This window comes from Callorhinus ursinus, unplaced genomic scaffold, assembly GCF_003265705.2.
Source record: "Callorhinus ursinus isolate GAN/ISIS: 27379988/994484 unplaced genomic scaffold, GSC_fseal_2.0 scaffold3, whole genome shotgun sequence".
Lineage (NCBI taxonomy): Eukaryota > Metazoa > Chordata > Mammalia > Carnivora > Otariidae > Callorhinus > Callorhinus ursinus.
In genome coordinates this window covers 59038635-59056104 of record NW_027397065.1, presented here as the reverse complement: position 1 = coordinate 59056104, position 17470 = coordinate 59038635, and the positions used below count along the sequence as shown (strand labels likewise).

The window sequence follows — 17470 nt, the reverse complement described above, 5'->3', positions numbered from 1 at the left end:
GTTCTTCAAAAAGTTGAAAATAGAGCTACCATACGATTCAGCAATTGCACTACTGAGTATTTACCCCAAAGATACAAATGTAGGGATCCGAAGGGGTATGTGCACCCCGATGTTTATAGCAGCAATGTCCACAATAGCCAAACTGTGGAAAGAGCCAAGCTGTCCATCAACAGATGAATGGATAAAGAAGATGTGGTACATATATACAATGGAATATTATGCAGCCATCAAAAGGAATGAAATCTTGCCATTTGCAATGACATGGATAGAACTGGAGAGTGTTATGCTGAGCGAAATAAGTCAGAGAAAGACATGTATCATATGACCTCACTGATATGAGGAATTCTTAATCTCAGGAAACAAACTGAGGGTTGCTGGAGTGGTGGGGGGTGGGAGGGATGGGGTGGCTGGGTGATAGACATTGGGGAGGGTATGTGCTATGGTGAGTGCTGTGAATTGTGCAAGACTGTTGAATCACAGAGCTATACCTCTGAAACAAATAATACATTATATGTTAAAAAAAAAAAGAAGATAGCAGGAGGGGAAGAATGAAGGGGGGGGAGTCGGAGGGGGAGACGAACCATGAGAGACGATGGACTCTGAAAAACAAACTGAGGGTTCTAGAGGGGAGGGCAGTGGGAGGATGGGTTAGCCTGGTGATGGGTATTAAAGAGGGCGCATTCTGCATGGAGGACTGGGTGTTATACGCAAATAATGAATCATAGAACACTACATCAAAAACTAATGATGTAATGTATGGTGATTAACATAACATAATAAAAAAATTCATAAGCTTCCTGTGTCTCAAGTTCCTCTGCAAAATGGGGTGATAACAGTACTTACCTCATGCAATTTGTATGATAATCCAATAGGTGAAGTACCAAGGTGCCTGGCACGTAAGCACTTTGTGTCAGCTATTACCATCACTACTGTGCTATTTACAGAAGTTATTCACCTCTTAGTCGAGGGAAAATGTTTATATCTGGCCTCCAGAAACCTCTCCACGTTTACCACTTTTTTCAAAAATGTTCAATGAATCAATTTATAGTCAGCTAACCAAAGATAGGTGTGGCCTCTAAGACTAGGTATGAAAGAAAGAACCCAGGATCATAAATCAGTCAGATCCATGCTCCAGCAACCAATGCAAGGACTCCACAGAGAGGCAGCTGATGTTTCTCTGTGCTCCCCACCACAGCCCTGTGCCAACACTTAGCACACTTTAATCATCTTTTCAGTGACAGTGATCTTCATAGAGTCTAAGCTCCTAGAAAGCAGGGACTGTGTCTTGGTCATCTCTATAGTCTCTGTGCTTTACAAAGTATGTAGGGTACGGTCAGCCTTCCATAAACACTCAATGCATGGGCACAGAGTAAGGAACATAAGCAACACATGGGCTAGGGAAATGATTTACTATCGGTTATTAGCAAAATTTTGGATCACTGAACTTTCCTTAAGAATGGTAGCAGATGACTGAGAAAGAAAAATTATCTTTACTTAAGGACTGGCTCTGACAAGAGCTTGATGACAAAGAAGCCATTCTTCCATTACCTGTGCAGGTGGGGGACAGGACAGCTGAGTAACAGGGCCCTGGGAAGAGCAGAAACCTCTTTTCCTCTTTCCTCTGAAATCTCAGAAGTTAATGTTCTACTCCGGGTGATGTCTGCATCACTTCTTGACATACTGCTGATTTTACTATGAAAATGAAGTGCTAAAGACAAAGGATACTTCCATTCCTCTGGGCAGGAGGCCACGGGCCAGCGCTGCTTCACCCATGTGTATACACATGTGTGTCGTGTACCAGGAGGGGGTGGCTCCTCCCTCCCTTCAGCTCCACCTACACAGCTCTTCTTCTCTAAAGGTTCCTTGGATTTCGTGAGCTGACAATAAAGGTCATTTTCTTTATTCTTCAGTCTCTGTCTTGATAAACTTCCATATGTACAGATTTTGCCTGCTTTCTCAACTAGTTTGTCCTTTCCGGCTTGATTCTTCTTTTCTGACAATACTATAGACGAGTCTGGCTTCTGGCTTACTTTACACAAAAAATGTACTGTAAATTCATGCTGCGATCTGGGAAGGCAAAGGTATGCGTGCCCATCCAACGATGCTATCTTCACACTGCCCCTCTCCATAGATACCACGCCATCAGCAGTGTCAGGACTGGGCCATCTCGCTTCTGAGAAGTCAACGAAGATACGCTGAGTAGAGGGGAGAAAGAGAGATGGGGAGCATTTTGTCAGCAGTCCAATGTTTCCATACATTTGATGCTTATATATTGTGTAAGAAAGCTCTTGAAGTTGGGTTTGTGTTTTACTACCTAGAGAGAATGAAAAATGGTGAGCCAGGTGTCGGCCTATATGTATTTTTCCACAGGATATTTGATATTGTTAAGATTATTTCTCTTAGAGAGATGTAAAACACACACACACACAGATAAAAAATGAAAGAGAAGAAAAAGAGATAGATTTTCAGCCCTTCCCAAAAGTCTACCCTGAAAAAGAATATTAATGAGGGAAGACCAGCACTACAATGTACAAACACCACCACAATGTACTATATTCAAAGCAATCACAACTTAAATGGTATGGAACTAGTATAAAAATCATTGACAGAGCAACTCAAATAATAAGGAAATAGAATCAACCATATTTTAAGATGTTACATGTGATAACATAAACTTTTCAAAACAAGGAGGGAAGGGGAGAATGACTTAATAAATGGTACTGGAATTACTGAATAGCATGTGGGAAACGCTATCTCAAAAGGGTTATCCAATAGACTAAATAAGATAACATGTATAAAGTACCTATCCTAGGTAGCACCTGGCATACCATACCCTAAAATAAATTCCAGGCAGCTTAAAGAGCAACATTTTTTAAAAACTGAATTACTAGGGGTGCCTGGGTGGCTCAGTCAGTTGAGTGTTGGACTCTTGGTTTTGGCTCAGGTCATCATCTCATGCGTCGTGAGATAGAGCCCTGTGTCGGGCTCTGCGTTCAGCAGGGAGTCAGCTTGGGGGTTCTCGCCCTCTGCCCCCCGCCCACTTGCACGCACCCTCTCTCCCTCTCTCTCTCAAATAAATAAATAAATAAATCTAAAAAAAAAAATTACTCAAAGGTAAACTGATCCTGACCAATAGCAAACAGACTTGTAACAGGTGCCAGTGCCTACTACATCTCTTCATATAAGATAAAAACAGTAGGTGTCACGTAACAGTCTTTTTTTAACCCATAAATATTTTTTATTATTATGTTATGTTAATCACCATACATTACATCATTAGTTTTTGATGTAGTGTTCCATGATTCATTGTTTGCGTATAACACCCAGTGCTCCATACAGAACGTGCCCTCCTTAATACCCATCACCAGGCTAACCCATCCCCCCACCCCCTCCCCTCTAGAACCCTCAGTTTGTTTTTCACGTAACAGTCTTTTAATCAATTAATCTTGGCAACAGTTAAACATTTCAGTTTCCATTTATATAAAACCTTAAATTTACAAAAACTAGTGTCAAGGAAGCCTCTTAAACTTATAGTGCTATTTATGTGTACAGATGTTAGTACAGTATTCACTGATGGCAAAGCTGGCTTGTAAGGATGGTCAGTTAAGAAGGTTCTCTTTTCGGGGCACCTGGGTGGCTCAGTTGGTTAAGTGTCTGCCTTCAGCTCAGGTAATGGTCCCAGGGTCCTGGGATGGAGCCCTGCATTGAGCCCCATATTGGGCTCCCTGCTCTGCAGGGAGTCTGCTTCTCCCTCTCCCTCTGCCTCTCCCCTCACGCGAGCTCTCTCTCAAATAAATTAATGAATCTTAAAAAAAAAAGTTCTCTCTTCTAGAATTAGATTATCTAATAATCCTACTACAGCGTCTGCAGCAAATACCCTTATAGACTAAGTTACAGCTTAGTTTTTCTTGGCTCCTTTGCCATCATGACAGTAGCAGAAAGTGATTAAAAGACATAGTCTTCAGAGTCAGATAAACTTGGTTCAAATCCTGACTGCCTTTTAGAAAATGTCCACGAACAAGATTAGGTAAACTCTCTGAGATTTAGTGCCCTCACCTGTAAAAAGGGGCTGAATATACCTGTTTGACTGGCTGGACATCCATTTTGATTATCAGGAACCCATGCCATACTGACTGGTGTTATTAAATATGTTTACTATCATTCCTAATTCTTGACACAAAGTAAATCCTCAATAAATGATAGCTATATTATTATTCATAAAAGTTCAAAATAGAATATGAGCAAAAAAATAAAATGTACATATCTATAAGTAATTACACATCTCTATTGAACATTAACTGCACATAAACTACAGAAAATGGCCACATAATTTCTTAATTTTTTTTTTAAGATTTTATTTATTCATTCATGAGAGACAGAGGGAGAGAGAGAGAGAGAGAGAGAAGCAGAGAGAGAAGCAGGCTCCCAAGGAGCAGGGAACCCGATGCGGGACTGGATCCCAGGACCCTGGGATCATGACCTGAGCCGAAGGCAGACGCTTAACCATCTGAGCCACCCAGGCACCCCAATTTCTTAATTTTGAATACCTCCGAGAATCAAAAAGTCATCAATCAGAAAAATTCTGAGTAGAATCTTTGGCTACAAAGATTCTGGCAGGAAGATGAACCATGTACCTTCAGGGTCTCAATCAATATTTAACATACCAGAACACCCTAGTCTGGTGAAAAATATAAGCCTATGCATTCTACAGCAACATGTGTATTCCCAAGTCTCATAAAGAAAAAGATTAAATATGAAACTACCTGTTTCTAATTACTTGCCCTCAAATATTACTTATAAAAAAAAGCTTTGAAAAATTACCTTTTTTCTTTCAGAAGGTATGATGCTTTCAGATAAAAAAGGGCAAACGGCAAAAGAATTTCGAAAATCTAGGGCTCGCTGTAGTTGCTCCTACAAAAAGAAATACAAAATGTAACCTTAAAAAATGTAAAATAATTTGAAAATCAATTTAGAGTGACAGTAATCTGGAATACTGATTACTTTCCATACTCTGACTACCTTAACAATATTCTGGCATCAGAAAGAGTTGTTTCTGTGTCATCTTTACTTACTCGGTAAGTGCTAATAACGAAGTGTGTCCTTTGACGAATTCTTTCTGGTTGTTCTAAAGGATGTGCTGAAACAGGAGGTGCCTTTTCAAATAAAAATTCAGAGCCACATGGAGAAAGCTGCAGTCTGGAACCATCAACATATTGCACTTGCACTGAATCGTCTTCATAAAGTACCATTCGCACCTCTGCTGCCATTACTAGGACTATGGATAAAATGTCCTTCCAAGGTGAAGACTGAAGGAAATAGGAAATAGGGTAGCACAAATAGTTTCCTTAATGTACAAAAGTTCTATAATAGAAAATGGATGCATTTTCTAAGAACATAAGCAAAATGTATTTCCTTGTATTTTTGTTGGAGGAAAAGTGATTATTGGGGCACCTGGGTGGTTCAGTTGGTTAAGCATCCGACTCTTGGTTTTGGCTCAGGTTATCTCACGATTGTGAGATCTAGCCCCACATTGCGCTCTGCACTCAGCCCAGAGTCTGCTTGAGATTCTTCCCCCCTCCCTTTCCCTCCCTCTCTGCTCCTCTCCCCATGCTCTCTCTTTCTCTAAAATAAAAAAAAATTTTAAGAAGCAAAATAAATAAATTTTAAGAAGTGACTATTTTAGGGGCACCTGGTGGCTCAGTCGTTAAGCATCTGCCTTCAGCTCAGGTCATGATCCCAGGGTCCTGGGATCGAGCCCTACATCGGGCTCCCTGCTCCGCGGGAAGCCTGCTTCTCCCTCTCCCATTCCCCCTGCTCATGTTTCCTCTCTGTCTCTTTCTGTCAAATAAATAAATAAAATCTTAAAAAAAAAAAAAAAAGAAGTGACTATTTTACTACATACTTTTAAATTATCTGACATTAACAACCTGAACAGAATGCCTTGATTAACCCCAAGGGCTTTACTCCAATGTGGGAAGATAACCTAACGGGATAAGAAAGCCCACCAAGTTATAACTGCCTTTGTAATTTCAGTAGCTTTAGTTCTCCTGAAGTTTAATTTCTGTAAATTATATGCTCAGTAAGTCAATTCATATAATAAGCAAATTCCATCTTTGCGATAAGAATACAGCAAATCATTTGTAATATATGCAAAAGGCAGGCCAAAAGTAACTATTAGGCCTAAGAAAAAGAACACTGAAAAAGAAATCCCAATACCTGGATTTTTGTTCCTAGTCTGACATTAAGGAAGTAGTTCCATGTCACTACTGAGCAAGCTAAGTAATCTTCTAGTGTCTTAGACTCACTCTTATTTCACTGAATTCAATTTCCTCTTCCCTACCTCTAAAATGACTGTCATCACCTATGCTTTCCTTATAGGGTTGAATGAAGGGCAATTAGAGGGTTGGGTTCCATTCATACTCCACCATTTACTAGCTAAATGCTTCAGGCTGTTTGTTTCCTTATTTGTAAAATGGGGCATGGTAACAAGATTGTTGCAAGGATTGAACAAGACAACACATATGCCAGTGCCAGAATTGCAATGTCGCTTTGTAGGAGCCCAATTAATCTTTTTTTTTAAGACTTTATTTATTTGTCAGAGAGAGAGAGAGAGAGAGAGAGAGCACAAGCAGGGGGAGGGGCAGGCAGACGGAGAAGGAGGTAGGGGGAGAAGCAGGCTCCCTGCTGAGCAAGGAGCCTGTGCAGGACTAGATCCCAGGACACTGGGATCATGACCTGAGCCGAAGGCAGACGCTTAACTGACTGAGCCACCCAGGCGTCCCATGAGCCACCCAGGCGTCCCAGAGCTCAGGAAATCTTACGATTCCTTTCTAACACCGTCGCCATGCTCTCTGACACTTACCTATCTCCCTCTAGAACATCATCCTTTTTTGTTTTAATATTTATTCATTTATTAGAGAGGGAGAGAGGGTGGAGGAGGGGCAGAGGGAAAGAATCTTCAAGAAGACTCCCCGCTGAGCGTGGAGCCCAACGCAGGGCTCCATCTTACTACCCTAAGATCACGACCTGAGCCGAAACCAAGAGTTGGAAGCTTTACCAACTGAGCCATCCAGGTGCCCCGAGGACATCATCCTTTTTAAGACTTTCCTTTCTAAACACTAGCCCATCCTCTTCTAGGACATTATCTCCTACTACTCAGGTGATCAACTTTCACCTGACAGAAAAAAGTAGCTTTCCTCAGTTTACCCTTTTTGCCTACCAAAAAACGTCTCAAGTATAATATCCACTCATTGTCTACTTTCTCTCCCATCCATCTTCCGTCCATTGCAATCCAGCCTTCCTCCACCTTTCTACTGAGGTTGTTTCACAACGGTCACCAATGTCTTCCCATACCCAGTAACTTCAGTCTTCATCCTACTAAACTGCTCACTCTGTGATACTGCTGTCTACCTTCCCCCGCACCAAACTCTCTTTCCCTCTGCCTTTTATTTTTTTAAAAAAGGAGGGAGTGCCATGGTTTCTCCCAATACATCTACCTCTATTTTTATTTTAATTTTTTTAAATTTTAAGTAGACTCCACACCCAACATGGGGCTTGAACTCATGATCCTGAGATTAGGAGTCACATGCTCTACTGACTAAGCCAAACAGGGACCCCTACCTCTGTTTTTAGTTTAATCATTCCTTTCACCATGCTCTTAAATCAAGGATTTAAGACCTGACCTTATCATATCATCTCTTACTATAACTACTTATGTTGCTTTTATGCCCACCTTTGCTTTTTAGAAAACTCTTACGCCCTTTCAATGTATGTAATCAGCTACATATGACTGGCCTGTAATCCTTTGTAAAATATGTCAGACTATAAGTACACATTAAGCCATATGGTCTCTCCTGAGGAGATTCACACAATTTTATTAATTCCCCTCTCTAGAAAACTTCCAAATCCACCTGACCTCTCCCCAGAACTTTAAGCTGCCTGCTAGACCTCTCTTCATGTCCTTGTCCCACAGATAAATCACTCAATGAACATGACTAAAATGGAACATCGTCACTCCCACCAAAGCAGACTTCTGTAGCATCTCCTAATTTCACTTTCACTCTTACCTCCCTCCCTCAAGTCCAGTCTACATACAGTAGCCAGAGGGATCTTTTAAAATAAAAATGAGATCTATCACATCCTGGCTCACAATCTACCATTTTGCACTTAAATAAAATTCCAAACCATGACCTATAACAGCCATACAATCTGGCCTCATCTTCCCCTCCAAATGTCATCTCCTAACTCTCTTCTCCTGTTCAGGACACTTTAGCTACAGTGGCCTTTTTAATGTTTTTAAAACAAGCTGTTTCCTATCTCAGAACCTTTGCACTGTTCTTTCTGCCTAGCATGTCCTTTCCCTGGCTTATTACATGGCTGGTTCTTTGTCTTTTAAGCTTAAATATCACTTCCTCAAAGGCCTGACTTATTCAACTCAATTAAAGTTGTTCCCAACCACCTCCCAATCACTTTTTTTTTTTTAAGATTTTATTTATTTGTCAGAGAGAGAGGGGTGGGGGGAAAGAGCGCACAAGCAGGGAGAGTGGGAGAGGGAGAAGCAGGCTTCCCATGGAGCAGGGAGCCCGATGCGGGACTTGATCCAAGGACCCTAAGATCATGACCTGAGCAGAAGGCAGACGCTTAACCAACTGAGCCACCCAGGCGTCCCTCCCAATCACTTTTTATCTATTTCACCTTTTTTACTCATAGCATCTATCACTATCAAAACTGATTCTATTCCTTTCCCTGCTTTTTGTCTTTTTCCACTAGGATATAAACTCAATCAGACCAGAGATCTCATCTGTCTTATTCACAGTAGTATTCCTGGCATTTAAAACAATATTTAGCAAATAATAAGGGTGCAATTGATATTTAGTTAATGATGAAAGAATAAGTAAGTGAATTTCAAAATTCCTGCTCCTCCGGAATTTGCAATTTGAGTTAATGGCATCTCAATGTTAGCAATATTTGACTTTTCACTCTCTCTCCACTCCCCTGTTAACATGTCTTGTTGATTTGGTAGGTTTCTTTTATGAACCTGGCTCCTTTTCCATTTCCGTCCATCAACTCTCCCCTCCGTTTCTGCACCTATCTGGAACCTTCTTCAGTTTCTTCCCTCTCCATTTCCAGTATTGCTGTTATAGGTAACTTTCCACAATCTGGACAATACCAACCACTTTACATCACTTGTTTACGTGCTTGTTCATGTCACAAGCAATAAATATTCATAGCAATAAATGTATTTATACTGCATACACACACATATACATATAAATCTCAGATATCTACTTGCTATTTCAGAAAAAAAAAACGTCGGAAAACTTGTCTTTTCTGATGGCCAATTAGGAAAATGTCTCTATGTTTGGCCAAGTTTTTAATTTAAAAAAAAGGGGGGAGCCTGGGTGGCTGAGTTGGTTAAGTAACTGCCTTCCGCTCTCGGGTCATGATCCCGGGGTCCTGGGATAGAGGCCCGCGTCGGACTCCCTGCCCAGCGGGGAGCCTGCCTCTCCCTCTGCCTCTGCCTGCCACTCCCCCTGCTTGTGCTCGCTCGCTCTCTGTCAAATAAATAAAATCTGTTTAAAAAAATTTTTTTTAAAGTTTACAGAGATATAATCATTATTTATTCAACAACAAGCAGACACAAGAAACTGTGGAATATCTAAAGATCCCGGCATATTATTAAAAAAACATAATCCGGCTCCAACCCACATTTCAGCCTCATCTCTACTGTCGTATTCCTGTTTGTTTTCACCACCCAGTACATTACGTCAGAGTGTTTAACGATCAAAAGCCACAAGCCTGTACTTGACATCAATGGGACCTCATTCTTCCAAATGGCAGTATCTAGTTACAGAAAAAGCCTCACCAAAACAATAACCAACGTCTTGGACTCACACGGCAGTTCTGAGACGAAAATTCCTGGAAATGAGGCCAAAGGCCCCTTTAATTTGCCAAAATGCTTGAAGCCTGCCCACGACCGCTTCTCCAGGGATATTTCTTGAATTTGACAAACTACCAACGGTGATGTTTCTTGATGAGAGAAAACAATCACAGCCGCAGAGGAATAAGGTCACAGAGAGAGTGTTCGGGCCGAGACGTCCATCGTGTCAGGGTAGCGGGAGAGAGGCGGCAGCGCCAACTATGAACCCACAAAGAAAACACAGGAAATCAACAGCAATTCAAATCTTCCCGCAACCTGGGGAAGCGTCTTTCCTCTCTGGAAAAAGACCGGAAGTCCCGCCCAGTCCGCGCCCTCCGCTCCGGGCGCCAATCTCCGTCGCGCTCCTCGCGAAGGGCGGGACCGGAAGTAAGGGAGGCGGGCTTTCCCTGTCCTGAACGTGGTTGCTTCCTTCTTGATCTTTACTTCCGATGCTCAGGTTGGGACCGGTCCGACCTAGCTGTGATTCGTCCTTGTAGGGCAGTTCAGCCAAGAGCTGTTAGTGGAGTAACGCGTATTTAAATAATCTAAACAGCAATTATACCTTAATAAAGCTGTAAAAAAAAAAAACCAAAAACTTGGACAAAGATAGAGACCTCTTTTCCTAATTTGGTATCGTGTATCTGCACTTTTTTTCTAAAATAGCAAGTAGCGTGGCTGCTAAATTTATTGTAAGTATTTATAGGGAACTTACTATGTGCTTGGCACCCTGGGGATTAAGCAGGGAATGAGACCCAGGGTCGAGGATGGGGTCTGGAGATTAACTGGAAAGAAAGTAGACAGTAATTTGGTCACAGTAGTGGTTAAATATTCCTAAACTAAAATACAGAGGTCTGAGGTCTGTGAGAGCATGTAGTGGACAATTTCCACTGAAATCCAAAGGGTAAGTATGTTAGCCAAGTACAATGTGGAAAAAGTGTTTCAAGCAGAGCTAACAGCCTGTGTTAAGGCCCTGAGGCCTAAAGGAAAGATCTTGTCCCCTTCGAAAGGCCAGTTTGATTTAAGAATGATTGAAGAGGAGAGAGAGGCTTTTAGGAGCAAGAAGCCTGAATGGGGGCTTAGAGATAGGCAAGGGCCAGATCATTATGGATTTATGAATGATGGACTTTATCTTAAAAGCGATGGTAAACTATTACAAGGGCTTTTTTTTAGATTTTTACTTAACAGTGCAATATTGGTTCTAGAGTAGAATTCGGTGATTCATCACTTATATACAACACCCCTACCCTCTTTAATACCCATCACCCATCTAGCCCATCCCCCACCCACCTCCCTCCATCAACCCTCAATTTGTTCTCTATCCTTAAGAGTCTCTTAGGGCTTGTCTCTCCTTTTCTTCCCCCCCCCTCCTTTTTTTTATTCCCACTTCCCATATATTCATCTGTTTTCTGTCTTAAATTTCATATATGATATATGGTAATTTGTTTTTCTCTTATTTCACTTAGCATAATACGCTCTAGCTCCAACCACATCATTGCAAATGACAAGATTTCATTCTTTTTGATGGCTGAGTAACATTGCATTGTATATACATACCACACCTTCTTTATCCACTCATCAGTCGATGGACGTTTGGGCTCTCTCCATAATACGGCTGTTGTTGATAATCAAGGGCTTTTTAAGCAAAGGTGGCAGCACCAAGGAATGGGAATAAATCTAACTCCTTAAATTCATCTCCATTTTTGAACGTCTGATAAACAAACTGACCTCAATCTTATGTAGATCATAAAGTCACCCTCAGATGCCGTTTTCATTGATCACTAACATCAATTTCTATTACACACTGTTAACTTAGGTCCTATCCCGCTCCCACCTTTTTCCTCTCTAATGACTAAGGACCTCCTATCTGCAAACCATCTACGACTAAGGGGTTTTGTGATGCTATTTGTATTTTAGAAAGATCCCTGGAAGGGCTGAGTGAAGAATGGATTGTAGGATGCAAGAGCAGATGTGGGGAGCCCAGTAGTCTCTTGAAAACGTGATGGGAGATATGGCATTTCAGACACAAGATTAGACAGTAAGGATGGAGAGCACAGCTCCAAGAAATATTTACATCAGTTCAATAGTCTTGGGGATGACTGAACAGGACTTAAAAATAGTTGAGTTCTGACTGAAGTGGATGGGGGCAGTGTCATCAGTAAGATGGATGCAAGAAAATTTAGGGAATAGCAGGACTTCAATTTTGTGTCTTCCTAGTGCAAATACGTTAGCAAGGTCTAGAAACAGATTAGAAATAAATCTGGAGGTCAGTGTTGATAGCTGCTAACTGAAGCTTTAGGAGAGGATTAAATAGTCCAAGGATACAGTGACATGAGAAGAAAATGTTGACTGAGCTTTGAGGAACACCAATACTTAAGATTAAAGGGAAGAGAATCCCACAAACACTGAGGAACAGCCAGAAAGGCAGCTATTCTATTCCAGATGCCTAGAGGTTTTCAATTTTGGTGTCCCTTGATACTGTCAGATATTGCCTAGAGAACAAGCTAAAGAATCAAATTTCTACTGGATTTAGTGGCAGAGATGTCATTGGTGGCTCTAATAAGAGCTATTGTATATAGTGGCAGCAGAAGCTATAGGTCTGAAGAGCAAATAGGAAGGAAATGGAAAACAAATATGGGACATTTGAATCTGGCTAGGAAGCAGATAGAACTATACAGAAATGTGAGGGCCAGATTTCTCCTGATGAGAGGAATTACATGTTCAACAGCTCATGCAAAGGGCCAATGGAGAGATTTAAAAAAGAAAAAATACAGACCAAGTAACAACAGAGTTCATGAGAGAGTGAGGGCATGGGATTTGAGCACATGTGGAATAACTGGCCTTTAACAGGAGGGCTACTTCCTGTACAAGAGGAGGGATGAAATGAATGCAGAGGCATTTGTGTACATTTGCCTGATTTCTTGTTAAGCAAGTCATTAGGGGATGAGAAACAAAGACAGTGGTTTGAAATAAGCAAGGTAATAAACACAGCAGGATTACTGGCAGTGCTGATAGCTTAGGTGGCGATTAGGAGTTGACACTGGTACAAACCTACCAGAAATAGGACCTCCAGCTGCCTGGTTGAAACAACAGTGTTGGGTCCATCCAGGGTTGTTTTGCCAGGCTGACACAAAACATGACCTAGTATACATGACCTAAAATTATTCACATCTACTAAAGTCTAGTCAGCCGAAGACCACCAGGTTAAAGCCTGCAGTCTGACAAAATCTTATTGACTTGTAAGCAAGGGAGGAAACTCCACGGAAAACACGAATGGCATGGTACACAAGAGGAAGGAGGAGGGCACCCACTTCGGTAAAATTTGGATTCCTGCTGAAGGAATCTGAGATTCTAAAGGGATACCTGTTCTGAGTTGGATGCTGCTTCTGAAGCAAGATTAGAAGCAGGAATTGACTAGGGATTGGTGTGGTTATGAGGTGACGGCTGTTTAATAATTGGGTATCCCCAGTAATAGATGGGTGGGATAGCAAAGCAGGTCTGAAGACAACAAAGCAGCAGTCCTACAAAGGGGTCATGATGGCAGTTTATAATTGCATGGCTTTGGGAAAAATGTGTCCTGTTAACTTTGTAGCTAGCTTTATCTGTTTGTCCTCCCAACCAGAATAACAGCAAGGGTACACCCCCCACCCCTACCCCCCAATGAGAACTGATTTTCAGTCCTTCAGTCCTGAACAGGTTTTTACTCTTTCATACCATGTGTCATCTTCTCTTGTTAAACATGACTGATATTTTCTTAAATAAGAACTTCCTCCAGATCCATCTGTTCTTCTATAGATAAGACTTAATGAAATACCTAATCATGGAATTGCCCCTTTCTGACAATTTCCAATCTAGGGTGAACCTCCAGTTTCTTGGACCCGCTCCCAAACTATCCAACCAAAGCAAAAACCCTATTATAATGGGTTCTAATACCCTCTTACTGACACACCCCACAGTTCCCCATATGTGTATTCTGCTTTAGTGCAAAAGTACTAAGCCCAGCCTGTTCAGGTACATGTATATTCCTGGTAGTCTTTGGCTGGGAGGGCACGGACAACATAAAGACAGAAGGTATGAGTTGATGACACAAGTGCCAGATTTTGTACAAACCAGCATTTGTACTTTGTTACCAGAACACAGGCCTATGACCTGCACTAGCACCTGTGCATTCTTGCTCACTGGAGACTTGTACTATTAATCCTTTCAAGAGACTTAGGACCCATGTTTCTGTTGAAGATACAGCCAACAATTGTAGCACAGGGCCGGCTCTTCCTTTCAGGATATACCGTTGCAGTTTTTTAAAACATATCCACACATTTCCTGATGGCCTAATATTTGATATGGCTTTAGGGACTCAGAACTAAGACTGTAATGGAAGTTAATGCTGTGTGCAGCTTCCAAATGCAGCTTCTTCCTGAGTCTTCTACAATGCCCCCTCCAAAATCCAGCTGCCATGTTTGTGAAAAGTCCAGGCCACATGGACAGGCCATGTGTAGGTGGGTCTTGCCAAGTGATAGCTTCAAGTCATCTCGGCCCAGTCAGCCATGTGAGTGAAGAAGACTTCAGATGATTACAGCTCCCAGCCATTTGAACCACCTCCAGTCCTTAGTTTTCCCAGCTGAGGCTTCAAACACTGCAGAATAGAAAAAAGCCGTGCCCTGTCCAAATCCCTGAACCACAGAACTCATGAGCATAATAAAATGCTTATTGTTTGAAGACATTAAATTTGGGTGGTTATTTAAACAGCCCTAGTAACTGGAACACATAATGATCCTGAGTACAGCAGTGATTGGTGACAACGAGCTAGTGGACAAAGCTGGATGGTTATTCACAAAGCAACCACAAGAAGTTTAAAGTATATTCAGTTATCATGTACTTGTCCCCTGGTCTAATGTACTCCCTCTTCCCCATACCCCTTCCCCCTCACCCCCAAGATTTACAATGAGCACAGTCTTTGGAGAACTGCAGATTAAAGTAATTATCGACCACATTACAGGAGCCATTTTGAAAAAAAGAATCCTATTACAAGTTCCCAAAACCCCAATTATATATATCCTTCCCTTTTACAATAAGGAATCTAAAGGTTAATGTTTTATATTTAACTTTTCCAATTAGACTTGTTACTGAATTCTTAACACACACTGAATAGGACATCTTCTAGCATAGTTTGATTTCAAACACTTAATTTTATGACATCAAAGTTGAACAGAAATTCTTTAAAATATCAGGATACCACTCCAAAAACTTAGAGGAAAACAAAACTATTTAAATTTTATTTTCAAAGTCTAACTTTAATCCAGACTGAACAAACAAGCTGAAAAGTGAGAAAGCTAACTGTATTAGCAGACACAGATGTACCAAATGTAAAACAATGGGTTATTAACAGAACTATTTACATGCATATTTACAAGCAATCCTTTTGTACATAAGTTTTACTTTTAGTTAGCTGGAAAAAGGCTTTTGACATTAGGTACAAATATTTTTAAATAGGGCTGAGGTGGTACTGCATTATAGTAAAAGTATTAGAAAAGTGATCCTCAGGGTGTATCAATTATAAAGCAGGTGAAAACTTGAGTGACAAAGATCTAGTAAAACTCTCTAGTAAAAAAGTCAATGCAACTCATACTACAAAATAAAAATGAAAGCCATATAAATAAAGCAGAATAATGTTCTAGGCTTTTGGGTAATGAAGTTGAGGGGTGGGGTGGGGAAGAACAATTCCAATAAATCCTAAGTGAAGAATCCTGGTTGTTTAGTTGGGAGTTTTAAGACTTTTTTTTTTTTTTTTAATGACATTTTAAAAGCCCTTGGTATCAAATAGCATCTGGATATGTAAATCAGTTAATGATATATTCTAAGACTTTAGTGCTAAAGATTTTCATGATTGTGATTCATATTTGAAACCCAATTCACTGAGACAACGTAAAACTAAATGAAAGCTATATACTCATCTAAAAAAGGATGTTACATTTTGCAATAATACATATTTCCAGGCTAAGACTTTTTCCCTCAAGAAAAGAATTTAAAGGTTAAGCTTCTAACCAACTAGCAAAATTTACTTTCAACATTTCATTTATTTCAAAATCGATTTTATTGCAGCCAAAACAGTGGAATTAACTGTACATAATAAACTATTATATATATATACACATTTTAAGTTATAGGGAATAAAGTTTATTTTGGCAGATAGTGTTAAACAAAATTAAAGTTGCATACATTAGTAACATAACTCAACATCCTTAATTTGGTATAAGTGTGACACGTTTTCCTGTTTTCCTGTGTTCTGCTAAATCACCATAACCTAAACTGCTTTATAAAATATGTTGAAATTTAGCTTTACTGTTTTCGCTTACGCTCTGATTCCAAACAAAACTTTTCATAAGCTTCTTCTATCTCTGGGTCCATCTCATCATCAATATCATCCAAGTATCTATGAAAGAAGTAAAGATTCATAAGTTTAACATTTTTCAATTCAGAAACATCTAAGATGCTAAGCCACACAAAAAAGTATGGTGATATAACTTTCTTAGACTGTTACAGAAGGTAAGCACTTTTCAGAATTACATATATGTCAGTCCTCAGACAACCAAATGCTTAATCTGAGGAGTTACCTTTCACACTGCATTCTGAGTCTCTTCTGTTTGAAATTAAGCTTGTTATACTTTTACATGTATGTTAAAAAAAATTTAAGTTATCTCTACACCCCATGTGGGGCTCAAACCCACAAGCCCAAGATCAAGAATCCCATGCTCTTCTGACTGAGCAGTCAGGCGCCCGACATAGGTTAAATTCTTAACCTAACCTAAAAGCGAATTCAAAGTCTCAACATATAAATTTGGGGGCTCAAGACTGATATTATTTTCATAAACTTACCTTAATCACATTATAATTAGAACATAATTTCAGATATGCCATTCACCTCTAATAATGCAAAGTTTTATGTCTACTTTTTTTAAAGATATTATTCATTTGATAGAGACAGCACAAGCAAGGAGAGCGGCCAGGAGAGGGAGAAGCAGGCTCCCCACTGAGCAAGGAGCCCAATGCAGGGCTTGATCCCAGGATCCTGGGATCATATGACCTCAGCTGAAGGCAGAGGCTCAACCGACTAAGCCACCCAGGCTCCCCTATTTTATATCTACTTAACATCAGAAATGGTATTCTTGAAATGGCAATTTAGTCACATTGATTTATCTGGAATCACTTTCATAACAAGAAGCTACCTTCAAGATCATCTATCTCAGAATTTTTCCAACTATTCGGTAGTTTAAAATGATGGAAAACAAAGCTTTCCACAGTTAAGTATGGGTAGAAAATTTAAAGAGCCCACTAAAGATTTAATATACATATTCTTACTGAATACCCATAGCCATCTTAAAAAGATAGGTACTACTATCACCTCCATTTTTTAAGTAATCTCTACACCCAACAAGGGGCTCGAACTCACAACCCTAAAATCAAGAGTCACATGCTCTACTGACTGCACCAGACAGGCACCCCATCATCTCCGTTTTAGAGATAAAAGAAAGACTCTGGAAGGAGGTTAAGTAAATA

The 17470-nt window shown here is 40.3% G+C and overlaps 2 protein-coding genes across 6 annotated transcripts in view; both read right to left on the bottom strand.

The window, feature by feature from the left end:
• CUNH5orf34 (chromosome unknown C5orf34 homolog) overlaps window positions 1-10210 on the bottom strand; it is a 37325-nt gene extending 27115 nt beyond the window's left edge. For both annotated transcript variants that reach the window (XM_025867312.2, XM_025867315.2), the window contains exons 1-4: window positions 9895-10210; window positions 5073-5306; window positions 4822-4911; window positions 1549-2195 (exon numbers count right to left, since the gene is read on the bottom strand). In XM_025867312.2, coding sequence (XP_025723097.1) covers window positions 1549-2195; window positions 4822-4911; window positions 5073-5267 — 932 coding nt within the window. In that variant the 5' untranslated portion in view covers window positions 5268-5306; window positions 9895-10210. The remainder of the gene's footprint in view (window positions 1-1548; window positions 2196-4821; window positions 4912-5072; window positions 5307-9894) is intronic.
• Window positions 10211-15983: 5773 nt separating this feature from the next.
• Window positions 15984-17470, bottom strand: part of PAIP1 (poly(A) binding protein interacting protein 1) — a 30046-nt gene continuing 28559 nt past the window's right edge. For all 4 annotated transcript variants that reach the window (XM_025867319.2, XM_025867316.2, XM_025867317.2 and 1 more), the window contains exon 11: window positions 15984-16346. In XM_025867319.2, the coding sequence (XP_025723104.1) occupies window positions 16253-16346 (94 nt within the window). In that variant the 3' untranslated portion in view covers window positions 15984-16252. The remainder of the gene's footprint in view (window positions 16347-17470) is intronic.